The sequence below is a fragment of the Phacochoerus africanus genome, chromosome 11 (genome assembly GCF_016906955.1).
Source record: "Phacochoerus africanus isolate WHEZ1 chromosome 11, ROS_Pafr_v1, whole genome shotgun sequence".
Taxonomy (NCBI): domain Eukaryota; kingdom Metazoa; phylum Chordata; class Mammalia; order Artiodactyla; family Suidae; genus Phacochoerus; species Phacochoerus africanus.
In genome coordinates, this window is record NC_062554.1 from 39,396,106 (window position 1) to 39,423,412 (window position 27,307).

General features: G+C 42.4%; 1 protein-coding gene across 1 annotated transcript; it reads left to right on the top strand.

Annotated features, from left to right (window-relative positions):
- DLAT (dihydrolipoamide S-acetyltransferase) lies at window positions 1–26,041 on the top strand. Its single transcript, XM_047752605.1, has 14 exons — window positions 1–365; window positions 857–958; window positions 1,829–1,953; window positions 2,096–2,249; window positions 6,270–6,396; window positions 9,756–9,943; window positions 11,204–11,357; window positions 16,655–16,722; window positions 18,850–18,942; window positions 19,265–19,372; window positions 22,003–22,118; window positions 24,244–24,406; window positions 25,156–25,292; window positions 25,698–26,041. The coding sequence occupies exons 1-14, from the start codon at window positions 87–89 to the stop codon at window positions 25,825–25,827; spliced, it is 1,944 nt and encodes a 647-aa protein (XP_047608561.1). The 5' UTR covers window positions 1–86; the 3' UTR covers window positions 25,828–26,041.
- Window positions 26,042–27,307: the final 1,266 nt, after the last annotated feature.

Genomic DNA, 27,307 nt, shown 5'->3' on the forward strand with positions numbered 1-27,307 from the left:
GGCGCGGCTGACGGCAACGCCGCGCGCCTCTTGGAGAGGTCACTCCGGAGACGGCGTTGGTTTTGGGGTGTGGGGTCGGTGGCACTATGTGGCGCGTGTGTGCGCGACGGGCCCAGAGTGCAGCCCCAAGGGCAGGATTCGGGGCACGGTGGACGGCTTTGCGGGAGGAGCCAGGAGCTCCGTGCGCGGCCCTTCGGGCTGGCTCTGTTCCGGCTCGTTGCAGCAGCACGACTAGAGGGTATGGCAGGAGCCGGGCACTCTGCGGCTGGAGCGCCAGCTCGTGGGCCACACCTCAGAATCGTATCCTGCTGCAGCTTTGGGGGTCTTCTAACCGCCGCTGGTATAGCCTCCCCCCGCATCAGAAGGTGAGCCCCAGACATGTTCTTCGCGGGACCCCGTTGTCCTTCATGCAGACTTGTTGGCTTCGGGTACTTTCTCAGAGGCCTCAGTGATCCCCCCTCCCCCCTGCCCCTTAGTATACTGTTTCTCACGGTCCTTTCTCCAGTACCCAGCTTTGCTGTAGCTCTGAAACGTCGCTCTCCTAATCTATTTCATTGATGGAAGAGCTCCAGGCTTCCTTCTCCTGACGTGTTACTTTGAAAGAAGAACCCCATGCCCCGGGCTCTGTGTGGAATGTCTGCTGAGTGTGTGCTCTGTTAGATTCACTTAGGACTGTGGAGCGGGAAATCTGTTACTGGAGAGCTGGTGACTGGAATTCTCTTTATATCCCTAGTACTGAGTGTGTGATGGGATTCGGACTTTGCGTTAAATTAAATTGAATTCATTGGAACGTTAAACCAGTTTGAGAGTTGGGTAGCTCTTTTTAAATTCAATGTTGCTCCTTTTTCTCTTCCAGGTTCCATTGCCTTCTCTTTCCCCCACAATGCAGGCAGGGACCATAGCCCGTTGGGAAAAAAAGGAAGGGGACAAAATCAATGAGGGTGAACTAATTGCAGAGGTAAGTTGTTTTAAATATGCAAATGAGTTAGGAGCTGGTTTAGCTAAACTGAGCATTAATTTTCAGAGTGGATCGTGTTATCCCTTTTGTTTAAGAGACTGAAATTTTTTTTACAAGTTTATTAGAGAAGATTGGTTATGTGAGTTAGGAGCCGCTAGCCACACTAATTTGCAGCTAAGATGTTTTTAATAGTAATTCATCTTTTTCAAAAATTTTTTGAAATTATAGTTTATTTAAATAATTCCTTGTTTCAAACCTGTGATGGAGGCTTTGTTTTCACATGATTGTTAAACTATATGATTTGATTTTATTCTTTTTTTAATGGCTGCTCCTGAGCAAGGGATTGAGCCTGTGCCTCTGCAGCCACCAAAGCCACTGCCGTCGGATTCCTTCTTTTTCTTTTTCTTTTTGTCTTTAGGGCCGCACTAGTGGCGTATGGAGGTTCCCAGGCTAGGGGTTGAATTGGAACTGTAGCCACTGGCCTACAGTTTTCTTTTTCTTTTTCTTTTTCTTTTTTTTTCTTTTTGTCTTTAGGGCCGCACTTGTGGCGTATGGAGGTTCCCAGGCTAGGGGTTGAATTGGAACTGTAGCCACAGCAACGCCAGATATGAACTGTGTCTGTGACTGTAGCCACTGGCCTACGCCACAGCTCGCAGCAACTCTGGATCCTTAATCCACTGAGCGAGGCCAGGGATCAAACCTGCATCCTCATGGACACTAGTCAGATTTGTTTCCACTGAGCCACGAGGAAACTTCTGCAGTCACATTTTCTTAATCCACTGTGCCACAGCAGAAACTCCTGAACTATATGATTTTAAGCAAGCTTCATACTGACAGCACAAGCCTGAGCTCCTGCTTTTGTGTTAAAAGGTTGAAACTGATAAAGCTACTGTTGGATTTGAGAGCCTGGAGGAGTGTTACATGGCAAAGATACTTGTTGCTGAGGGTACCAGAGATGTTCCAGTTGGAGCAATCATTTGTATAACTGTTGAAAAGTGAGTAGTAATTTTCAATTTAGTAACTTGTGGTAATTTGTGAAACTTAGATGATTGCTGGAACATTTTATCCCAGAATTGAGAAATTAAAGGCTTCTGCTTTACAACCTCCTTATACTTATGCATTATTTCACTTTCTTAGGCCTGAAGACATTGAGGCCTTTAAAAATTATACATTGGATTCTTCGGCGGCACCTGCCCCACAAGCAGCCCCAGCCCCACCTCCTGCAGCTGCTGCTCCAGCACCCACACCTTCTGCTCAGGCTCCTGGTAGCTCATATCCCACTCACATGCAGGTGAGGCTCAGCCTCTGGTGTTTGCTCTAGAAAATTTGTGATTAATTCAGTATTTTTCATAGATGACTCTAACATCCTGGAAACTGGCATTAAACATGGCTAGTTTTTTTGTTTTGTTTTGTCTTTTCAAGCTGAACCCACGGCATATGGATGTTCCCAGGCTGGGGGTCCAGTCAGAGCTTCAGGTGCTGGCCTATGCCAGAGCAACAGCAACGCCAGATCCAAGCCACGTCTGCAGCCCTCACCACAGCTCACAGCAGTGCTGGATCCTTAACCCACTGAGGCCAGGGATTGAACCTGCAACCTCATGGTTCCTAGTTGGATTCTTTTCTGCTGTGCCACAACAGGAACTCCAAACATGGCTAGTTTTTATCATTTGAAAGTAGACATTTTTTTTTTTGCTGGGGGTGGGGTGAGGGTGGGGATTGGCCGTGCCTATGTCGTGGAAGTTCCCCAGCCAAGGATCAAATCTGTGCCACAGGAGCAACCTCAGCTGCAGCAGTGGCAATACAAGATCCTTAACCCACTGCATCACAAGGGAGCTCTGTAAGTAGAGATTTAAATGTGAAGATTGACAATTTTTATTCCTAGTTGTTCTTTCTGGTTATGTGAACTTTGGAAAGTTCTTTTATTTACTTTTTATTTATTTATTTTTTTGCTTTTTTTAAGGCCACACCTGAGGCATATGGAAATTCCCAGACTAGGGTTTGATTTGGAGCTCCAACTGCTGACCTATGGCAATGCCAGATCTGAGCCGTGTCTGTGATCTACACCACAGCTCATGGCAACTGTGGTGACTCCAGGGATTGAAACCACATCCTCACGGATACTAGTTGGGTTTGTAACCTGCTGAGCCACAAGGGGAGCTCCTGGACAGTTCCTTTATTCTTTCTTGGCCTCAATGTAGCAGATAGAATAATGCTTGGTACTTCTCATTTGAGAACGTTATGTTAGATTCTGAGGATGGTTTTGTACTTATATCTACTCCCTGTATAAACAGAATTTTTAGTAGGCCCCTAGTATTGTTTATTGAATGGAAGTTCCCAGTTGGTGTTTTCCCTTGATATGTGGTGTTATATTTTCTAAGAACAGATGAATAGCATCAATAAGTAACTAAACTAACAATAAGGAATAAATGTCAGGAGTTCCCTTGTGGGCTCATCGGGTTAAGGATCTGGCCTTGTCACTGCTGTGGCTCTAGTTGCAGCTGTGGCACATGTTTGATCCCTGGCCTGGGAACTTCCATATGCCTCAGGCATGGCCAGAAAAAAGAGAAAAGTAGGTAATATGTAAGAGTATTGTACAAAGCTGAAGGTGGTAAATGTAGTCACTGTTGGATCTGTAACTAAAATCAGTTTCTGATAAACTGATTTGGTTATTAGATGTTAGGATTATCCTGTGTATATTTGTGTGTTTCAGATATTGGAAATGGATGAAAACTATCTGTACTTTTTCTGAAGAATTAAGACCTGAACTTTTCCTTCAGTAGTTTATTTGTAGAAATTTTTTTTCTTTCTTTTTAGGTCTGCACGTGCACCATATGGAAGTTCCCAGGCTAGGGGTCGTATCTGAGCTGCAGCTGCCAGCCTAAGCCACAGCTCATGGCAATTCGGGGTCAACCCACTGAGCAAGGCCAGGGATCAAACCTGCATCCTCATGCTTTTTTGTTTGGTTTTTTTAGGGCTGCACCTGTGGCATATGGAGGTTCCTAGGCTAGGGTTGAATTGGATCTGCAGCTGCTGGCCTATTCCACAACCACAGCAGTGCCAGGTCTGAGCTGCATCTGCGACCCACGCTGCAGCTTGCCACATCGCCTGATCCTTTAACCCATTGAGCAAGGCCTGGGGTTGAACCTGCATCCTCGTGGATTCTAGTCATGTCCTTAACCAGCTGAGCTACAGTGGAACTCCATATTTTAGAAATTTTTGAATGGGAATAATTTTCTTCTTCAGACACCATGTCCTATTCCATGATATATAAATCACTCATGATGGAGTTTTGCCTGATGTTCAGTTTGCACATTTGTTTAATCCTGTTTAGCAAATCCTGTCTCACTCCATAAAACACATTTCTCTGTATCTTGTGTCTGTGGCTTTGTGTGCAAGTGTTAGGGTTCTTAGTTTTCTTTTAAGATATGGTATAGAGGTTATTAGATCCACTAATTTTTTTTTTGTCTTTTTTGTTGTTGTTGCTATTTCTTGGGCCGCTCCCGCGGCATATGGAGGTTCCCAGGCTAGGGGTCTAATTGGAGCTGCAGCCACCGGCCCAAGCCAGAGCCACAGCAACTCGGGATCTGAGCCGCGTCTGCAACCTACACCACAGCTCACGGCAACGCCGGATCGTTAACCCACTGAGCAAGGGCAGGGACCGAACTCGCAACCTCATGGTTCCTAGTCGGATTCGTTAACCACTGCGCCACGACGGGAACTCCAGATCCACTAATTTTTAAGAAGTAGATGAAGATGACAAATTCTGACCAAGAAAAACATTTTTAAAATATTCTAATTAGAGTTCTAAGTTTTGTCTTTTTTTTCCCTCCCCCACATTCCTGAGACGTCATCAGTGATTTTTCTCTCAGCATAATCCTGTTGTTAATTAGATACAAAAGACAAGATAACAAACAAAACCCATAACTGAGTAAGCATCTGAATTTAGTGGACATAAAAGCCATATAGATAGGAAAGCAACTTTTAATTAATTAATTTTTTTTGCCTTTTTAGGGCCGTATCCGAGGCATATGGAGATTCCCAGGCTAGGGGTCGAATGGGAGCTATAGCAACGTAGGATCCAAGCTGCAACACCGGATCCTTAACCCACTGAGGAAGGCCAAGGATTTAACCTGTGTCCTCATGGGTACTAGTCAAATTCATTTCCGCTGAGACATGATGGGATCTCCCAATTTTTAATTTAGATTAGCCAATCTGATGTTTAGATTTTACTGGGGTGGAAGTGACTATTGTAAGAATAGTTCTTTTTTTCTTTTTCTTTTTTTTTTGTCTTAGCCATTTTCTTGGGCCGCTCTCATGGCATTTGGAGGTTCCCAGGCTAGGGGTTGAATTGGAGCTGTAGCCACTGGCCTACACCAGAGACATAGCAACTCGGGATCCGAGCTGTGTCTGCAGCCTACACCACAGCTCATAGCAAGGCCAGGGATCGAACACGCAACCTTATGGTTCCTATTCGGATTCGCTAACCACTAAGCAACGATGGGAACTCCAAGAATAGTTCTTAATATATTTTTGAACTTTATTTATTTATTTTATTTTTTATTTTTTTGGGTCTTTTTGCTATTTCTTTGGGCCGCTTCCGTGGCATATGGAGGTTCCCAGGCTAGGGGTTGAATCGGAGCTGTAGCCACCGGCCTACGCCAGAGCCACAGCAATGTGGGATCCAAGCCGCCTCTGCAACCTACACCACAGCTCACGGCAACGCCGGATCGTTAACCCACTGAGCAAGGGCAGGGCCCGAACCCGCAACCTCATGGTTCCTAGTCGGATTTGTTAACCACGGCGCCACGACGGGAACTCCTGAACTTTATTTTTTAATCTTGGAAAGGTATCTGAAAAATTTGGAAGAAATGTGGTTTCCTCTGAATGAAAACACAGATACTAGTACAGAGCACAGCCAGATTTTAATGGAGAAGTCCAAACTAAGGTCACTGTGGAAATGAAACTTGTAGCTTAATCTAAGTGTTAAAAAAAGATGAAAAGATGCTTTGTGCTTAGATATTTATTAAAGAATTAATTTTAACTGTCTGGAAAAATGTCTTTGGAGGCTGGAAAAGTATTAGGAGGGTGGGTCAGAGTATGGCTGCTACTTTAAAGCTTTCGATTTGAAAGATTTACATGTAGGGACACTCATGAGGCATTGAGCTTTCGCTCTTGTGTAGGCATCAGGCAGATTTGAATTAGGATTGTCATAGTTGCCATCATTCTGTAAAACTGTTCGCTTGCCTGAGTGCCATTGTGTCCAAAGCTTCCTAGTATTAAGCAGTAATAAAATATGTGTTTGTTTCTACAGGTGGTTCTTCCTGCCCTCTCTCCCACCATGACCATGGGCACAGTTCAGAGATGGGAAAAAAAAGTGGGTGAGAAGCTAAGTGAAGGAGACTTATTGGCAGAGATAGAGACTGACAAGGCCACTATAGGTGAGATTTCTTCAGCTCTTAATTGTTGAGGCGCTGAGTTTTTTCTTTTTCTTTTTCATTTTTTTGTCTTTTTTAGGGCCGCACCCGTGGCATACGGAGGTTCCCAGGCTAGGGGTCTAATCAGAACTGTTCCTGCCAGCCTACACCACAGCACAACAGATCCATGCGGCATCTGTGGCTTACACCGCAGCTCATGGCAACGCCAGATTTTAACCCACTGAGCGAGGCCAGGGATTGAACTCTCAACTTCATGGTTCCTAGTTGGATTCGTTCCCGCTGTGCCCGACGGGAACTCCATCTTTTCTTTCTTTTTTTTTTTTTTATTTTAGGGCTGCACCTGTGGCATGTGGAGGTTCCCAGGCTAGGGGTCACATTGGAGCTACAACTACCATCCTACGTCACTGCCACAGCAGTGCAGAATCCAAGCCATGTCTGCGACCTGCACCACAGCTCACAGCAATGCTGGATCCTTAACCCACTGAGCGAGGCCAGGAATCAAACCCTCAACCTCATGGTTCCTGGTTGGATTTGTTTCTGCTGCGCCACAATGGGAACTCCAATGCTAAGTTTTCTAATGAGGGAAGAGGCTTGCTGTTCTATCCTATAATGAGTGAGTGATAGCATGAAAAATTTTAATTCTTGGAATTCACTTCCTGGAACAGAATATTTCATAACCCAAGTCTGCATGGTTAGATTTGTCAGTCCTGTACTACACTCATTGAATCAAAGCTATGTCAACTTACAGATTATTTTTAGGCCAGAGTTTGCTTCTTAGCCTTCTCATGTTACTGAGAAGCTGTGTCAAGAACTGACATTCTCTAAACTGGGCAAGGAAAAAAAAGAAATAGGAGAAAATAATATCCAAGGCAGGAAAATGCCAAAGAATTTTAGCTGACTTTGAGGGAAAACTGAAAGCAGTGTTTAGATTTTTTTTTCATAGTTTGAGAAAGACTGATAGAGTGCATTACCTGTTCAGATATCTTATCACATTACCTTTTATTCCTTCTCTGATTTGTTTTTATGTTCAGAACAAAACTCAAAATAGAGCGTCATACTTGTCATACTATGCATAGATACTTGTAGATAGATAAATTTCTTTCGAGTCCAGTCCCCAACGATGGCAGTAGGAGATTCTGGGCATCCTCTGCAGTGGTTGTTTTCAGGTTTTGTTCTTCAAACCCCATGGTTCCTTGATGGCACCTTGGGGCAAAGGAGAACTTAATAAGCAGGACTCCACTGTTCCCTGCCCCCCTCCTCCACTTCCACCAGGGCAGCTCCTTTTTATCTTTTTGCATCTTGTTTTTCCTCCCATAAGATTTTCTTAGAAGAAAAAATTGTTTGTTAAAAAGAGAGAAACGAATAAGAACCTTGGCAACAATAGATCTGCTTTTCATTTGAACTAGAATACCAATGTTGTTATAGAGACTGATATTCTGGAGACAGTAGTCACTAGAGAAGTAGTACTTTGGTCAAACTCTTTAAACTCTATTGTGTGGAGTTCCTGTTGTGGCTCAGTGGTTAGCAAACCTGACTAGTATCCATGAGGATGCAGGTTTGATCCCTGGACTTGCAGTGGGTTGAGGATCCGGCATTGCTGTGAGCTGCGGTGTAGGTTGTAAACTTGGCTTGGATCCTGCATTGCTGTGGCTGTGGTGTAGTCCAGCGGCTACAGCTTCCATTCAACCCTTAGCCTGGGAACCTCCACATGCTGTGAGTGCAGCCCTGAAAAGACAAAAAAAAAAGGAAAATTAAAACTCTATTGTGTGGAGTTCCTGTTGTGGCTCAGTGGTTAACAAATCCGACTAGGAACCATGAGGTTGTGGGTTCGATTCCTGGCCTTGCTGAGGATCCAGTGTTGCTGTGAGCTGTGGTGTAGGTCGCAGGCACGGCTCAGATCTGGTGTTGCTGTGGGTCTGGGGTAGGCAGGTAGCTGCAGCTCCGATTCGACCCTTAGGCTGGGACCCTCCGTATGCTGTGGGTATGGCCCTAGAAAAGACAAAACAAACAAACAAAAACTATTGTGGCCTTGAAGTCATCTTTTTTCTTTTTTGGCTACATATGTGGGAGTTCCTGGGCCAGGGATCAGACCTGAGCCACAGCAGCAAAGGTGCCAAGTTCTTAATTCCTAGGCCACGAAAGAACTCCCATAATCTTTTTATACGTGTCTTTTATTGGATATTAATTCTCAACTATTAAATGGAATGATTCATCAAAGACCTGTCCATCAGGGAAAGGTATAACACCACCAAAAGCCAAGATCTGGAAGGCAAAAAGTTATCCTCTGCAATGGCTTCTTTTTCTTTTGCAGCCCTTCGCATTATAGTTCCTTGTAAGAAGAGCAGGAACTGAGTAAAGTTGCCACTATACAATCTTTCATTATGCCATATTTCTTCATATTGAAATATTTGGTGTCATACCAAGTATAACCTCTTTGAAGAGCTCTCAAAGATGCATTTAAGAGTGTAATCCCACAGTACTATCACGCTTAGTATCTCTTTTTTTAAAAAAATTTTTAAAAACTTTATGGCCACACCCACAGCATGTGGAAGTTCCTAGTACATGGATTGAATTCAAGCCGAGTTTGTGACCTGTGCTGCAGCTGCGGCAGTACTGGGTCCTTTAACCCACTGTATCAGGCTGGGGATTGAACCTGTGTCTCCACAGCAACCTGAGGCACTGCAAGAGGCTTCTTAACTCACTCTCCCTGAAGTACTGGGAACTCTGGTACCTCTTTTGGTTTGATCTTTAGCAGTACGGCTGATGCCATCTTGGGGTCTTGTGGGATCTACAGGGAGCTGGCCTTGGAGATGTTTTTAAGAAAATGTTCAGAACTAACTACTGCCTCTAATCTCTTAGAGTTTTGGCATTCCCACTGTAACCATGAGGATGAGGGTCCATCCCTGGCCTCGCTCAGTGGGTTACAGATCCGGCATTACCGTGAGTGTGGCATGGGTCACAGATGCCTCTTGGATCTGGCATTGCTGTGGCTGTGGTATAGGCTGGCGGCTGCAGCTCCAGTTTGACCCCTAGCCAGGGAACTTCCATATGCCAAGGGTGCAGCCCTAAAAAGCAAAAAACAAAGAAACAAAAACTCTTATAAGTTTATTCTGGATATTTATTTAGTATTTACTTTGTAGTAGATGTGGTTTGTAAGTACTTGTTAAATATTAATTCACTTAATTTTAATAATATCCCTGTGAGGTGGGTACCTACCTATTTTGTAGGTAAAGAAGCTAAGACACAGAGAGGTTAAATAGCTTGCAAAAGGTTATGTGGAAAGTTTGAAAGAGTAGAACCTTTTAATTAAAGTTCCATGTGGTGTTTTTTTTTTTTTTCTTTTCTTTTCTTTTCTATTTAAGGTTTTGAGGTACAGGAAGAAGGTTACCTGGCAAAAATCCTGATCCCTGAAGGCACAAGAGATGTCCCGCTAGGAACCCCACTTTGTATCATTGTAGAAAAAGAGGCAGATATACCAGCATTTGCTGACTATCGGCCAACTGAAGTAACTGATTTAAAACCACCAGCACCACCACCTACCCCGTCCCCGGTAGGTATGCTTCTAGAATTGAGGGAGCAGAACACTTCCTTATTCATCTCTAAAGTAAGGGATTCAACTAGATGATATTCTGGGTTCCTTCCAGCTCTAAAAGTCTGTGAATAAGGAAGGGGATGGATGGTTAACGTTTGCGGAGTGTGTAGCACTCCACCATTCACCTAACGGTCAACAGTTTGATTTTTTTTTTTTTTTTTTTTGTCATTTGAGGGCTGCACCCACAGCATAGGGAGGTTCCCAAGCTGGGGGTCAAATCGGAGCTGTAGCTGCTGGCCTACACCAGAGCCACAGCAACGCCAGATCTGAGCCGCATCTGCGACCTACACCACAGCTCACAGCAACGTCGGATCCTTAACCCACTGAGCAAGGCCAGGGATCGAACCTGCCACCTCAAGGTTCCTAGTGGGATTCGTTAACCACTGAGCCACGACAGGAACTCTAACAGTTTGATTCTTGTAGCTGCTTTTTTCCTTGCTGTCTTGAGTTTTGCTGAGAACAAAGCTGATGTGACATGTTCTTTTTCTGCTTTAAGTGTAGTTATACATGTGGAAGGTAATGCTTTGTCACCCATTTTCTGAAGAATTTATAGTCTTGTTGCTGTCAGTCTTTGTAGTACACGGAAACCTTGACGTAAATGGCTTATTTTGAATAGAATTTAGTGTGTTGTTACACACTATATACTGTATAGTTATAACACAAACTCGTATGAGTTCCAAGCATCAACACTGTAATGAGGCTTAAGCAGGCATACAGTTACGTGAGTTGAGACTCGGTACATGTTTCTGTCAGAGAAAACTTGATTTCTGACTGCCATACTTTTATGAGGAGCTGGCTAGTAGTGGTATTGGTTTATTTTGGTTTATTTTTTATTGTATTTTCAACATGGAACCTTCTAGAGTAATTTATTATTTTGAAATCAGATTAAGTAAAAACAAAAGCCATATAGTGTGATAGAGAATGAGAATAAAGAAGGGGCAAGAGATTAAAGTAGGACTATAAGGCTCCAATATCCTGGTCACCAGTATTAAATTCCATGTCCTTCCATCTCATCAGAGAGTAAGAGAACTTGACTTTGTTCTTTCCTTGCCATGATGTTATTACTATTCAAATTGCTATATTATGTTGGTTAAACAAGAAGAATGGTCAGTGATCTTTGGAAAAAAGGTGAAATTTATTTCATTGCAACAGTGAACTCTTAATCTTTCAGACCAATCTTTGCAGCGGTGAATTAAAAATTTGTAACTTTTTCAAAAGGTGACCCCTGTTCCTCCAGCTCCCCAACCTGTAGCCCCTACACCTGCAGCCACCCGCCCAGCTACTCCTGCTGGACCAAAGGGAAGGTTGTTTGTTAGCCCTCTTGCAAAGAAATTGGCATCAGAGAAAGGCATTGACCTTACACAAATAAAAGGTAAGTCTGTTTCTGTGGAATTATAAGGTAAAATTTAGTTGAGTTTCCTCCTTAAGACCAGAGAGTACAGCTATAGTCATCTGGAACAGTGGGGAGAAGGATGAGGGAGAGTGTTATTTCCTTTTGTGCCACCCAGAGTAGGAAAACTTACTGTGCTTTATTTAGTCTAAGACCTGCCTATATAACTCAGATAGCTTTTTTCTATTTCTATTAGCGGAAACTGCTTAATTGTTGGTGAAAGTATGATGTGTTTGTTCAGCAACTGTTTGTTCATTTGGATTATAGGACTTGATTATGTAATAAGAAATCTGTATTAGTGGTAGGCTGATTGAATATGCAAATATTGTTTGGGAGTACACAAAACAAAACTTGAAGCTGGGGTGATTTGAAATGACTTAAAATAGTAAATCTCATATAAGAGTGAACATTCCTTGAGGGCAAAGGAAAATGCCTTACTCATCTTTTTCTCCCCAAAGAAGAAGTATAACTTAGTGATAAGAGCAGGAGGTCTTAAATCAGACCATCTGGGGTTTAACCCTGTCTTTACAATTAAATGGACAGGGAGTATAGCATATAGCATAGAGTATTGGCTCTGGAACTTAAATGCTCTGCTGTATTCCACATTTTGTGTCTCAGTTTCTTCATTTGTAAATAAAAAAATACATTTACTTTTAGCTTGTGAGGATTAAATAAATTAACAGTGCCTGTGCATAGAAAGCATATATAGATATTAGCTGTGATGATAACAACTTATTAAATAAGATTTGAATCCTAAGAAAATAATAAATCAAGTGATGTGCTAGTAACAGGCATATGTGTAGTCATGACTGCTTTTGGACAGGGTGGTTGTGTAAGATCTTTCTGCTTAGGTGACTTTTTTTTTTTGTCTTTTTGTCTTTTAGGGCCGCAGTCGTGGCATAGGAGGTCCTCAGGCTGGGGGTCCTATCAGAGTTGTAACTGCCAGCCTACACCACAGCCACAACAACGCTGGATCCGAGCCGCGTCTGTGACCTATACCACAGTTCACGGCAACGCCAGATCCTCAACCCACTGAACAAGGCTGGGGATGGAACCCACATCCTCATGGATGCTAGTCGGGTTCACTAACCACTGAGCCATGACGGGAATGCCTGCTTAGGTGACTTTTGATCTGACCTGAAAGATGAGAACAAGTCAGCTGTGAGCCAACCATGTGAAGAACTGGAGGAAAAGCATTTTGGGCAAATACCAGTCTGAAGTGAGAAAGAGAAAAGGATAAATTGAGGGTGCCGAAGAGGAGAAAGGGCAGATGATTTGGCAAGGAACAAAGTTTTTGAGAATATAAGATGAGATGGGATTGGTTTTTGGTAGGAATTAGGAATTTTGTTTGGTTTTATAGGAGGAAAGAGAATATGGGCTGGGTTTATAGGCTTGGTGGTAGAAGACAGGGAGAGTACCTCTCTGGTGGCTGCTCTCTGATTAGTAGAGTATAAAGTGAGAGGATCAGCTGGAGAGTTCGCATGGGGAGGTTTGAGGTTAGAGAGATTGTGAGGTAGTGTTCTCAGAGATTGTAAAAGTGAATTCAAGGGGAAAATGATTTAATTTCTGGGTAGTTTTGTGCCTCTGAATTTATAGTACAGTCACTCAGCTGGGTGTGTGCTTTTTCCCACAGCAGTGTTAAGCTAGTTTGGTGCTGGCACTGAGAAGGCAGGTGTTTCAGACTTTGATCAGGGAGTGAGTATGACAGTGATCCACTGAGTATGAGCTGGGTAAGGAGGAAGTAAAGATGAGGCTGACAGCAGATGCTGAGAGCAGAGGAGTCAGTGGAGTGGAGGTCTTGATGAGGTTGAAGAAATTTTGCAGTGGGGGAGGGAGTGGTCTGAATTAAATGAGCTGAAGAGTCCCCTTGTGGCACAGCAGGTTCAGGACCTGTTGTCAAAACTCCATCTCTGTCACCGGTGCCAAATGCAAAATCAGAGACAGTTTTAGGTGAAGGAGAAGAAGATAACTTTATTGCTTTGCCAGGCAAAGGGGGCCACAACAGGCTAATGCCTTAAAGAGTGTGCCCCCCTTGGGAGAGATTAGGAGGTGGTTTTATAGCTTGGGGAGTGGAAAATAGGGCCACAGGTAAGGATCAGGGTAGAGGCAATCTTGCATTGTTTCTCAGAGCTGGTGTTTAGTAACCCTAGGACTGGTTCTGGTGGTCTTCCTTCTTCATTAAGTTTTTCCATTTGTTGGAGGTTTCAGTTTTGCAGAAAGGCTCAAAGATATTGTTAGGGGAGTTCCCGTCGTGGCGCAGTGGTTAACGAATCCGACTAGGAACCATGAGGTTTCGGGTTCGGTCCCTGCCCTTGCTCAGTGGGTTAAGGATCCGGCGTTGCCGTGAGCTGTGGTGTAGGTTGCAGACACGGCTTGGATCTTGTGTTGCTGTGGCTCTGGCGTAGGCCGGTGGCTACAGCTCCAATTCAACCCCTAGCCTGGGAACCTCCATATGCCGCGGGAGCGGCCCAAGAAATAGCAACAACAACAACAACAACAGACAAAAGACAAAAGACAAAAAAAAAAAAAGATATTGTTAGGTATATTCCCCAATGAAGAAACAGGATCCTGCCCCAAGCTGCACTGTTGTCTCTTAGCTGCTCCTCCCTGGTCTCTGTATCCCTTCCCTGATTAGCAACTGCCCTTTGGAACTCAGGGATGGTCTTGGAGGCTGAAGTTTATTCCCTAAAATCAAGGAATGGAGGACATAGGAAGGCTTGTGTGCACAGGAGCCTCACAGGGCCCTGCTCGATTACAGATCCAGTGTTGTCACTGCGGGGCTTGGAGTTGCTGCTATGGTGTGGGTTCAGTCCCTGGCCCGGGAACTTCCACATGCCGCAGGCACAGCCAAAAATTAATTAATTAATTAATTCAGGGAGCTGAGAGGACCAGTGGTTGGTGTTTTCTGACACTGAATGTAATGTTTTTTTCCACACCAGCAGTCAATTTTCTGATACCACCTGGGTATCCAGCAATTCAACCCTATTCTTTGTTCTCTCGTCCTTTCTTTTTAGGGCCGCACCTGTGGCATATGCAAGTTCCCAGGCTAGGGGGTCAAGTCATAACTGCAGATGGTGGCCTGTGTTGCAGCTTGTGGCAATGCTGGATCCTTAACCCACTGAGCAAGGCCAGGGATCGAACCTGCATCCTCATAGATACTAGTTGGGTTTTTAACCCACTGAGCTACAATGAGAGCTCTTCAACCCTATTCTGAAAGTAACTCTCCAGAGTTAGCATCAGACTCCACAGGTTTAAGGGCTCAGTTATACAAGTCTACTCCCATTTCAGCTGCCAGGTGCAGGTCCAGGGGACCACGCATACCTCTTGACCCACTGACTGTAAACCAGGTGTTCTTAAGACCCCCTCCCCAGGTGCGATAATTTACTAGAACAACCCACAGAACTCAGGAAAGTACTTTGTTTACTATTGCCTGCCTATTATACACAACTTAGTCACAGTCCAGTAGAGGAGATGCATAGCACAGGTGGGGGTTGTGGGGGTGGTGCTGAGCTCCTGTGCCCTCTCTGGGAGCACCACCCTCCTCCACACATTAATGTGTTCACCATCCTGGAAGCTCCAAATCTTGTTGAAGATTTCTATTTATATAGGGATTGATTATTTTATAGGGGTTGTGTGGCATAGTTGATTCTGTCATTGGCGATTGGTTACTGAACTCAGTCTACAGTCCCCACTTCCATCTCCTTCCCCCAGGGACAAATTGCTTTTAGCAAATTTGATGAAAATAATCATTTGGGGAGAAAACTGTTTTGAAAGCCTAAACCCTTTGGTTTGTCTTAGTGCTCCCCATATTATGGTTTATATTTCTTGGATGCAAAGCAGGCCTGGTTGGAAGGGGAGGTGATGGTTTCTGTCTTTGATAAAGGAGGGTGCCTAACAGGGGTGCTGCTGTCTGTTATAGAGCTCCTGGTGAGAAAAGCACAGTCCCAGCAACTCTGTTTTCATAATGAAGGAAAGAGTTGGGACCAGTTGCACACAACTTCAAAAGGAATAGTTTTAAAGGGCTGCCTTTGGAGAAGATGAGTCAGTTTGACCAGTTTTTTTTCTGGAAGTGAGCTAGTGAAAAGTTTATTAACAACTAAACTCTTTTTTTTTGTCTTTTGTCTTTTTGTCTTTTTGTCTTTTTGTTGTTGTTGTTGTTGTTGCTATTTCTTGGGCCGCTCCCGCGGCATATGGAGGTTCCCAGGCTAGGGGTTGAATCGGAGCTGTAGCCACCGGCCTACGCCAGAGCCACAGCAACACAAGATCCAAGCCGTGTCTGCAACCTACACCACAGCTCATGGCAACGCCGGATCGTTAACCCACTGAGCAAGGGCAGGGACCGAACCTGCAACCTCATAGTTCCTAGTCGGATTCGTTAACCACTGCGCCACGACGGGAACTCCAACAACTAAACTCTTAATCGCCTTAGAATTAAGGTTAAAAATTACCTACTTGGTCTAACGTTAAACCTAAGGGGTGGTGGATGGGAGGATGAAGGAAATGGAATGAAAGTGTTGAGGGAACTTTGAAGGTCTTTCCTCGTGTGAAACATGGCACCTATTTCTGTCATAATCTCTGACACAGACCAGTGTAGAGCCCTGGCTACTGTGAGAAAGCTCTGAATGATGGAGACCACATAAGGAATGAATTTTGCTAAAGATGAGATCATTGCATTTGAGAGTTATTCGTGCTCTTTCAGGGTGAAAAAAAAAATGACTTACCTGATTTGTGCAAAATAAAAATCATTAAACAAAATAAAAGAAGGTGTGTGGGGGGAGGGTTCAACTTAATTAGTAAAACTCTTAAAGAGGAGTTCCCATCATGGCTCAGTGGAAATGAATCTGACTAGCATCCATGAGGGTGGCCTCGCTCAGTGTGTTAAGGATCCAGCGTTGCTGTGGCTGTGGTGTAGGCCAGTGGCTGTAGCTCCCATTTGACCCCTAGCCTGGGGAACTTCCATATAGCACAGGTGCAGCCCTAAAAAGACCAAAAAAAAAGTAAAGAAAAAGAAAACTCTTAAAGAGAAATGCATATAGTAATATGTGTTATAATTGAAAAACACCACTATAGGTCTAATAAGAGCACTTTGTGTGAATTAAAACTAGTAATTGACAAAGGTGTTATTTTTAGGGGAAACTTCAGGGGTAGGATTAAGGCAGTGGCCCCTTTAGCAGGTCTTTGGTAGAGAACCTTGAGGAACTTGCTCTGTAGGATCAGGGTGCCGATCTTGAGGGATCAGTGGTACTTTCTCGTTTGCGGTATTTCTGTGTCTCTTCTAGGGACAGGACCAGATGGCAGAATCATCAAGAAGGACATTGACTCCTTTGTGCCTACTAAAGCTGCTCCTGTGAGTTATGTCTGGCTTTTTTTTTGGTTGCATTTTGTCCCTCAGATTACTTTGTCTAGCCTGTCAGACCCTCTCATACATTGTTTATGAATGAAATAGCCAATCAGAACCATGTTTTCTTTCCTTTTTTTTTTTTTTTTTTGGTCAAGCTCTGGCTAGAGATCAAATCCACAGCACAGCAGCAGCGACAACTCCAGATCCTTAACTTGCAGTGCCGCAAGGGAACTCCTAGGAACTGTGTTTTCTTTTGTATGATTTCACTGGTTAGCAATATATAGATATGAATGTGCGGTAATTCATCACATATACTATATTGAAATGCATCCCATGGACTTTCTATTATGGTGCAGCAGAAACAAATCCAACTAGTATCCATGAGGATGCAGGTTCAATCTCTGGCCTTGATCAGTGGGTTAAGGATCCAGTGTTGCCGTGAGCTGTGGTGTGCGTTGCAGATGTGGCTCAGATCCCGAGTTGCTGTAGCTGTGGTGTAGGCCAGCCACTGTAGCTCTGATTAGACCACCCCTAGCCTAGGAACTTCCATATGCTGCGAGTGCGGCCCTAAAAAAGGAAATGTATCCCAAATTGTTTTTCCTTTTGGTTTTGAGGTTTTTTTTTTTTTCCCAGTGTAATTTTTTTCCTAACATATCATCTCCTTATTCAGACTCTTTTTGTTTTGGTTTTGTTTTGTTTTTGTCTTAGGGCTGCACCCGTGGTTCCCAGGCTAGGGGTCTAATCAGAGCTGTAGCTGCCAGCCTGTGCCACAGCCTCAGCAGCACCAGATCCAAGCCACGTCTGCAACCTACATTGCAGCTCACAGCAACACCGGATCCTTATCCCACTGAATGAGGCCAGGGATCGAACCCACAACCTTATGGTTCCTAGTCGGATTCGTTTCTGCCATGTCACGACAGGAAACTCCCCCAGAATCTGTTTTTAAAAGAATGCTTGCAAGTTGGTTGACTAGGGTTTGAGTTTTATGTGGTTGATTAGTCTACAGAAGGATTAAGTCCACGTACCCAACTCTTTTTGATCAGTAAAGATGTTAAGATAATCAGCTGTAAGAAAAGTTATTTAATTATTTAGATATTTACTTTAAAATGACAGATTTGTCATTGTTTCTTAACACCGTTCAGAAAAATGAATTACCTTGTTACATTTATCTAAGTCCTTTCAATTTAAGAATACTTTTCTTTCTTTCTTTCTTTTTTGCTTTTTTAGGGCTGCACCCACAGCATATGGAGGTTCCCAGGCTAGGGGTCAAATCGGAGCTATAGCCACTGGCCTACACCACAGCCACAGCAACGCAGGATCCAAGCCACATCTGCGACCTATACCACAGGCCACAGCTCGGGGCAACGCCAGACCTTTAACCCACTGAGCGAGGCCAGGTATTGAACCTGCATCCTCACGGTTCCTAGTCGGATTCGTTTCTACTGTGCCACACAGGAACTCCCAAGAATGCTTTTCTTGAAGAAAATTTTGCAAAAACAAAATTATTTTGATAAAACTAACTCAAAGAAAAATGATACAGCATGATTGAAACAAAATTCTTAAATAAGCACAGTCTAAAACTAGTCCCTTTTGATCCCTTGGGATAGAAATAACTATTTTTCTTTCTTTCTTTTTTTCTCCTTTTATTTTTTAGGGCTGCACCGGAGGCATGTGGAAGTTTCCAGGCTAGGGGTTGAATTGGAGCTGCACCACAGCCACAGCAATGCCAGATCCCAGCTGCATCTGTGACCTATACTGGAGCTTGCAGCAACACTGGATCTTTAACCCACTGAGTGAGGCCAGGGATTGAACCCCATCCTCATGGGTACTAGTTGGGTTCTTTACCCACTGAGCCTCAGTGGGAACTCTAGCTATTTTTCTATAACCCTTTTTTTTTTTTTTTTGGTTGTCCATACTCCACCCCCCACCCCACAAATGCGCAACTTTCTGGCCTAGGGATTGAGCCAGCACCACAGCTGCAGCAATGCTGTATCCTTAGCTCTGAGCCACAAAGGAACTTCCTATAAGCCTTTTAATTTTTTCTTTGCCATCTGTAAGTCACTAGCAGTTGTTAACAGTTGCTTATGCTAAGACAAATGGACATTTACTAAGAACTGTTTTACTTCCCTCTAGACTCCAGCAGCTGCTGTTCCTCCCCCGAGCCCAGGAGTGGCACCAGTTCCCACAGGGGTCTTCACAGATATCCCAATCAGCAACATTCGTCGAGTAAGAGTATTACCATCACTCTAAACCCAAAGCTTTTGGGGGCATTTTTGCCACAGTTTGAAATACTAACAAGAGACTTTAAAATTGGGAATCTAGATGATTAGTTTAAGAGATGTTTGCTTTGGCCAGTTTAATTCTTGGGATACACAAACACTGTGTTCTGATTAAATACTCTTGGAAGGGGCTAAGTTATTGTGCAGTCCTCCATCTTCCGGTTCTAATACTGCTGGAGGTAAGCATCACCAGGGACAAACAGAGCCCTGAATTAGATGAGGGCTTATTTCAACTCGAGATAATTGGTTTTGAATCTCTTTCATTTCAGGTTATTGCACAGCGGTTAATGCAATCTAAGCAAACCATACCTCATTATTACCTTTCTGTTGATGTAAATATGGGAGAAGTTTTGTTGGTACGGAAAGAACTTAATAAGGTAAAAGATCTGGAAATTCCAACTATAAATTCTAAAAGTCTTTTTTCTCACTAAATATTTACATTTTTGCTTGTCTTTTTGGGTACAGTGTGCCAGTTAATGATGGAAAAATGGGTGTCATCTTAATTTTAACTTGCAGCGAATATCCTAGAGAATTTTCGTTTTCTAACCCTTGATTAAAGCTGATGTTTAACATTGACTTTGCTGTGGGTCCATTTTAGCTTAACATAGTCACTGTGATTCTGAGACTACTTCAGTGTCTTTTGGTAGGTAAGAAACAGTATGTTTATTTTGTGTTTATAGTTAAGTACCAAACACCCACTTGGTGTTTAGCATGAGGCACTTTTGGGAACACAACATGAGGCATAGTCCTTCTCCACAAGTTTATTAATTGAGGAGATAATGCATGCAAAAGAGAGAGGAGGCAGTTTTTTTTAAGGTAAAGATACTCATTTGTAGATCAGTCTCTTTATGGTAATGCCCCTTGTCTGCTATTACACTGTATAGGTTAAGTGTAGCAGAAGTTCAGAGAAGGGGAAGACTAGAGCGAGTGGTTGGAGGATTCACAGTGGTGTAGAAAAAACCTGGTTGACAGTGGAGACTAAGAAGGGTTTGTATTGGCCCAGAAGTTGAAGATTGTTCAATCTAATGATGGAATATCATAAAGGTAACATGCTTTAAAAAAGGGAATAATATAGCATGTGTGGGAGATAGATTACCTTTTCTACAGTGGATACACAATTGTTGATTTAAGGAAGACCTTGATATATAAGCAGAAGAATTTGGACTTGATGAATTAGATATTAACTAAGAAACCAGTTACTTGATGATGGCAGTATTTTAAGAAAGCTAAGTCTCATTGATATATACTGGCACAACTTAATGGCAGAAACTAGTTATGCTTGTCATGTAAGCATGAAGTGTTGGCGCTAAGGGTCTGGACTAGAGGATGGCACTATGAATGGAGTAGGAGAGAGGGATGGGAAAGATATTTTCAAGGAAGTAAAAGGTAAAAGCCAAACACTTTAGGGAGGCACACACAGGTTACCTATAACCTCTACTATCTCCTTATCCTGGAAGAGAGCCAGGCAGCTGTGTGTTTGTAGCAGAGGGTCAAATGCATTTTCTGTGGGTTTTGATGTGTTTGTGAGGTTTTTGTTCTGTATTATATATTAGGACGTTGTTACATTAATTGATTTTCAGATGTTAAACCAACCTTGCATTCCTGGGCCAAATCCCATTAGTCATGGTGAATAATCCTTTTCATATATTGCTAGATTTGGTTTGGTAAAAAAATTTTTTTGAGGATTTTTGCATCATATATTCATAAGGGATACTGATCTATGTATTTTTTTTCTTTCATTGTGATATCTTGGTCTACAAATACTGGCCTCATAGAATGAGTGGGAAAGTGCTTCCTCCTCCTCTGATTTCAGGAAGAGTTTGTGAAGAATTGATTTTGATTCTTCTTTAAATGTTGATAGAATTCACCAGTAAAGCCATCTGGGTCTAGGCTTTTCTATGTGGGTAGTTTTTACTTACCAGTTCAATCTCTTCACTAGTTATAGATCTGTTCAGAAATTTGATTTCCGGAGTTCTCGTCATGGCGCAGTGGTTAACGAATCCGACTAGGAACCATGAGGTTGCAGGTTCGGTCCCTGCCCTTGCTCAGTGGGTTAAGGATCCGGTGTTGCTGTGAGTTGTGGTGTAGGTTGCAGACGCAGCTCAGATCCCGCGTTGCTGTGGCTCTGGCGTAGGCCGGTGGCTACAGCTCCAATTCAACCCCTAGCCTGGGAACCTCCATATGCCGCAGGAGCGGCCCAAAGAAATAGCAAAAAAAAAAAAAGAAATTTGATTTCCTTTTGATTCATTTTTGGTAGTTTGTGTCTTTCTATGAGTTTTTCCATTTCATCTAGGTTGTTTGTTGACATGTGGTTGTTCATAGTATTACCCATAATTCTTTTTATTTCTGTAAGGTAGATAGTAATGCCCCCTGCTTGATTTATTTTTTTCTTTCAGATTTTAGAAATTTGAGTTGTCCTTTTCTTTGTCAGTTTAGCTAGACATTTGTTATTTTGTTGACCTTTTCAAAGGACCAACTTTTTTGTTGTTGAGATAAATGAAAATAAAATCATACCATAACTTATAGAATGCAGCTAAAGCAGTGCTTAGCAGGAAGCTTACAAGTGTAATGGCACACATTTAAAAAGATGGAAAAAACTGGGAGTTGCCGTCGTGGCGCAGTGGTTAACGAATCCGACTAGGAAACATGAGGTTGCGGGTTTGGTCCCTGCCCTTGTTCAGTGGGTTGACGATCCGGCATTGCCGTGAGCTGTGGTGTGGGTTGCAGACGCGGCTCGATCCCGTGTTGCTGTGGCTCTGGTGTAGGCCGGTGGCTATAGCTCCAATTCAACCCCTAGCCTGGGAACCTCCATGTGCTGCAGGAGCGGCCCAAGAAATAGCTAAAAAGAAAAAAGAAAAAACCCTCAAACTTAATTGGTTTATTTTCATTCCTTAATCCACTTTAGGACATTTGTATATGCACCACCTTCCACCTTCTCAAGATTATGTAGTTTCAGTCTTTTTGAGAAGAGAATTTAAGAAACAACAGTTTTTTCTTGTCTTTGCAGATGTTAGAAGGGAGAAGCAAAATTTCTGTCAATGATTTCATTATAAAAGCTTCAGCCTTGGCATGTTTAAAAGTTCCTGAAGCAAATTCTTCTTGGCTGGACACAGTTATAAGACAGTAAGTATAACACTGCTGGGGAAGGTATATATCATCAGCAGGTTTTTTTTGTGCTACCTAATGTATATACAGGGGCGTTCCCACTTGTGGTACAGCAGAAGTGAATCCAGCTAGTAACCATGAGGTTGCGGTTTTGATTCCAGGCCTTGCTCAGTGGGTTTAGGATCCGGTGTTGCCGTGAGCTGTGGAGTAGGTCACAGATGCAGCTCGGATCCTGTGTTGCTGTGGCCAGCAGTTGTAGCTCAGATTAGTCCCCTAGCCTGGGAACTTCCATATGCCCTGTATATGGCCCTAAAAAGATAGATAGATAGATAGATAGATAGATAGATAGATAGATAGATAGATAGATAGATAGATAATGTATAACCAGGAGTAAATCAATAAATAAATTAGAGAATAAGGAGGAATAGAATACACAGGGGGAGTTGACTTCCACAGACAGCATAATGTGAAAACAACATAAAACTATTTCTGATATTATGCTATTTTATTTCTGAGCTATTTCTGAGATAATGCTAAATGTAGTTGTATGAGTTCAGGAAAGGGAGATAAGCTTAGAGATATCTATAATTAAGTTGATAACAACTCTGACAAAGCAGGATTTAAATGGTTTTGTTCACTAAATAGTTCCGCTAAACTTTAATGGGGGCAAAATTGAAACAAAACCAAAAAACTGTATTTGTCAATACTGTCTTGGTATGTGACTGGCATGGTACTCTTAGTGTCTTTCACATGTTGTCTCATGTAATCCTTATGACCACCTTATGAGTTAGGTGCTTTTACTCCCACTTTCTAGATGAAGAAACTGATGCTCAATAAGTTGAATAGCTCTCTGCGTTAATATGTTAGTAAATAGCAGAACTGTGGTTGGAACTAGGATTCTGATCCCTATGTAGACTCATTTATTATTACAGCAATAGTGTATACATTAGAATATTGATCTATGGCTTACAGTGACCTTCTCAACCTTGAATCTTGAGGTCCACTCCCAAGAGGCAAACACAGCTTTTAAACTATTACTCTTGTTGCCACTCATGGGTAACAGACTTAACAAGTATACATGAGGATGCAGGTTTGATCTCTGGCCTTGCTCAGTGGGTAAAAGGATCTGGCGTTGCTGTGACTGTGGTGTAGCCTGGCAGCTGCAGCTCTGATTTGACCCCTAGCCTGAACCTCCATGTGCTAGGGGTGTGGCCCTAAAAAGACCGGGGGTGTGGGGGGGAAGGAAGCTGGAGTTCTTCCTTCATGTAAAGTTTTAACTTTTTCTTCTTTCTCCCTCCCCTCCCCTATTATAAACAGTGCTGCTGTGAACATTGGGGTGCATCTATCTTTTTTTTTTTTTTTCTTTTTTAGGGCCAAACCCACAGCATATAGAAGTTCCCAGGCTAGGGGTTGAATCAGAGTTACAGCTGCCAGCCTACGTCACAGCCACAGCAACTCAGGATCCTTTAATCCACTGTGCAGGGCCAGAGATTGAACCCACATCCTCATGGATGCTAGTCAGGTTCTTAACTTGCTGAGCCACATCGGGAACTCCTTGAGTCCTTTCTAATTCTCGAAAATGCTAAACCTTTTTTTATTTTTCCACCTAGGCCCGTGGTGTTAGGGCAAATTGGGGGTATTAGAGAGTACATGTGAAACCAACCTACCGACAGATTTCTCATTCATTTTTAAAAAGTGCAGCAAGTCTAGGAGAGGGCACAGCAAAATGAAAAAACTAGGGAAATCACTTTTTCCTTTTTTTTTTTTTCGCCTTTTTGGGCCGCACCTGTGGCATATGGAGGTTCCCAGGCTAGGGGTCTGATCAGAGCTACAGCTGCCAGCCTACACCACAGCCACAGCAACACCAGGTCCGAGCTGCGTCTGGGACCTTCACCACAGCTCACAGCAATGCCGGATCCTTAACCCACTGAGCGAGGCCAGGGATCGAACCTGCAACCTCATGGTTCCTAGTTGGATTTGTTTCCTCTGCGCCACAAGAGGAACTCTGGGAAATTACTTTCTAGCTGAAAAGTAGCAAAAAAAATGAAGTATATACTAATATTCCTGCTTAACTTGACACATAAACTCTTACAGTTAAACATTGTTGATGGTTATTGAGATTTACTATTTTTTTTTTTAATAGAAATCATGTTGTTGATATCAGTGTCGCAGTCAGCACTCCTGCAGGACTCATCACACCTATTGTATTTAATGCACATATAAAAGGACTGGAAACCATTGCTAATGATGTTGTTTCTTTAGCAACCAAAGCACGAGAGGGTAAACTACAGCCACATGAGTTCCAGGTGAGGTTCTTATTTACCTTCTGAATGTTATGTTATTTTGACGAATTTCTTTTATATTTATTCTGGCTGCACCTGTGGCAAATGGAAGTTGCCAGACTAGGGGTTGAATTGGAGCTATAGCTGCTGACCTATGCCACAGCCACAACACCTTAACCCAGTGAGTGAGGCCAGGGTTCTTAACATTATGTTGGGTTCTTAATCTGCTGAGCCATGGCGGGAACTCAAATTATGTTATTTTTAAAGCTGGCATTATGCTTTTATTGTATTTTCCACCTGTTGATTCTGCCTTCTGTTCTCACTAACAAAAGGTCTTGAAAATAAATAAAACTTGAGCAGCCTTATCAAAAGCTGAAAATGATGTTTTCAAGTGGTGGGCAAAAGCCACACAACTGACTTTTGTTCATATTGTTGTAGTTGTATATTTTCAATAAAATGTATTCCATTCAGGCCTTTTTTTTCTATGTATAATTAGCAAATAGGAATCGTATATATTTAAGGTGTATACTTAATGTTTTGGTACATGTATACACTGGAGTGATCACAATAATCATGCTAATTAACATATCCATCACCCCATATACTTACCATTTTCCTTTTCCTCTCTCTTTTTTTTTTTTTTAAATGACAGTTGGGAGTCCTTTCTTAAAGTAAAATGTTATTGTAAGGTCTTTTCACAAATGTTTGTCATTTTTTCTGATTTCTGTTCACAGGCAGTTACCATGATCAGTTTTTAATCTTTTTTCCTCTAGGGTGGCACTTTTACAATCTCGAATTTAGGAATGTTTGGAATTAAGAACTTCTCTGCTATTATTAACCCTCCTCAAGCATGTATTTTGGCAGTTGGTGCTTCAGAGGATAGACTGTTTCCAGCGGATAATGAAAAAGGGTAAGTACCAAAATGGAGAGGGAGTTATAGACTGTTACTGGCCATGGCATATTAGAGCTTCAGGCAGAGTCGGACGTTAAGCATAGAATGAAGTTTCTCCCAGGGCAGCAGCTCTTATTTTACTATATGCACTTGGTCCTGTTTGAGATGAGAAGCCTTATTTACTCTAGATCAGGGGTCAGCATACTTTCTCTTGAAGAGGCAGTAAATATTTTAGGCTTTCTGGGTCATGTGGTCACTATTGAAATTCTCTGCCATTGTAGTTTGAAAGCGGACATAAGCAGTAATAAATGATGTTATCTGATTGCGATTATAAGATAGGAGTTGGCATTTGGGCTAAGTACAAGCAAAAATCTAGTGATTGCTTTCAGAATTCCTAATGGTGTTTTTATTATCTTTTTCTAGATTTGACGTAGCTAGCATGATGTCTGTTACACTCAGCTGTGATCATCGGGTTGTGGATGGAGCAGTTGGAGCCCAGTGGCTTGCTGAGTTTAGAAAGTACCTTGAAAAACCAATCACCATGTTGTTATAATTAACCCAAGAATTTCTAGACACTCCCAGGTCACACTGGTTCATTCTTATGAAGATATAAATATGTTATTAAACACATGGTTGTTTTTATTTTAAAATTAACGAGTTATCGTTGAGTCTGTCCAGATAAGTTATTTGTGATGGGCATTACTGAATTTTTTAAAATGCCAATTATATCCAAATATTGTGCACATTTAATAAATGTAAGATTTTAATCTGTGTACTTCTGATCAAGGGACACGTGGCCTAGCCCTCTGGTGATAAGTACTTCCACTGGGAAATGTAGAAATAGAATTGTGGTTCCCTGTTGAGACAGGTACATAAAAGTAACCTTGATGAGATCTTGAGATTTTGAAATTTAATTGCCTCAAATGTCATAGATTTGAGAGAAAAAGTCAAGAAAGTTATTTCTCTTGGAGAAAGTATTTGAATTGAAGCTTGATTTTGGGATTTAAACCTAATTTAAAACTCTGTTACATAATCTTGGTTTATCATGGATGAGACACACAAAGAACTTCAAGGAAAATAAGTAAAATTTTAAAAGTCAGTATTTTCTTAGAACTTTCAACCAACTGTTCTTTATTTTCCCATGAATTCAGAAATGGGTGTTTTCTCCTCTTGAGATGAAGATATAAATATGAAAGCTTCTTGGTATGAGGATTTGTGTGGGTATTTATTTAACAATTGTGTAATTCTGGGAGCAGAATTCTATAATTACCTCCAAATTAAAAAATGCTTATAGACTTTAATAGTGAAACTGTGGAAGTAGAATTTTTCCCTCCAAATTAACTGATTACTTGCAGGTGAAATTAATTACCAGGATTTATTAACTCAGATAACTTTGAAAAACTGTATCAAGTAACTGGAACAAGTGTACATATGTAAAATATGTTTCCTAGTGAGATAAGTGCCAAAATCCATTTATCACCAAGTTTTCTGTTTTAAAAGAGAGGAAGAGGAGTTCCCGTCATGGCGCAGTGGTTAACGAATCTGACTAGGAACCATGAGGCTGCGGGTTCGATCCCTGGCCTTGCTCAGTGGGTTAAGGATCCGGCGTTGCCATGAGCTGTGGTGTAGGTTGCAGATGCGGCTCGGATCCTGCATTGCTGTGGCTCTGGTGTAGGCTGGTGGCTACAGCTCTGATTGGACCCCTAGCCTGGGAACCTCCATATGCCGTGGGAGCGGCCCAAGAAATGGCAAAAAGACAAAAAAAATAAATAAATAAAAGAAGAGATGCACTGGTGAATACTTTGGAGTGCTATAAGGTGATGACCAAAACAAAGTGGTCATTTTTACTTGGATAAAATGAAAAATATGGGGAGTTCCCGTTGTAGCACAGAAGAAATGAACCTGACTAGTATCCATGAGGATGTGGGTTCAATCCCTGGTCTCACTTAGTGTGTTGGGGATCCGGTATTGCCGTGAGCTGTGGTGTAGGTCACAGACGGCTCAGATCCCGAGTTCCTGTGGCTGTGGCATAG

Excerpts from the sequence above, each read along its gene's own strand:
- DLAT (XM_047752605.1), top strand. The coding sequence starts at position 87 with ATGTGGCGCGTGTGTGCGCGACGGGCCCAGAGTGCAGCCCCAAGGGCA. Across the intron at positions 959-1,828 it reads AGGGTGAACTAATTGCAGAG|GTTGAAACTGATAAAGCTAC; the intron begins GTAAGTTGTTTT and ends TTGTGTTAAAAG. Across the intron at positions 2,250-6,269 it reads CATATCCCACTCACATGCAG|GTGGTTCTTCCTGCCCTCTC; the intron begins GTGAGGCTCAGC and ends TTGTTTCTACAG.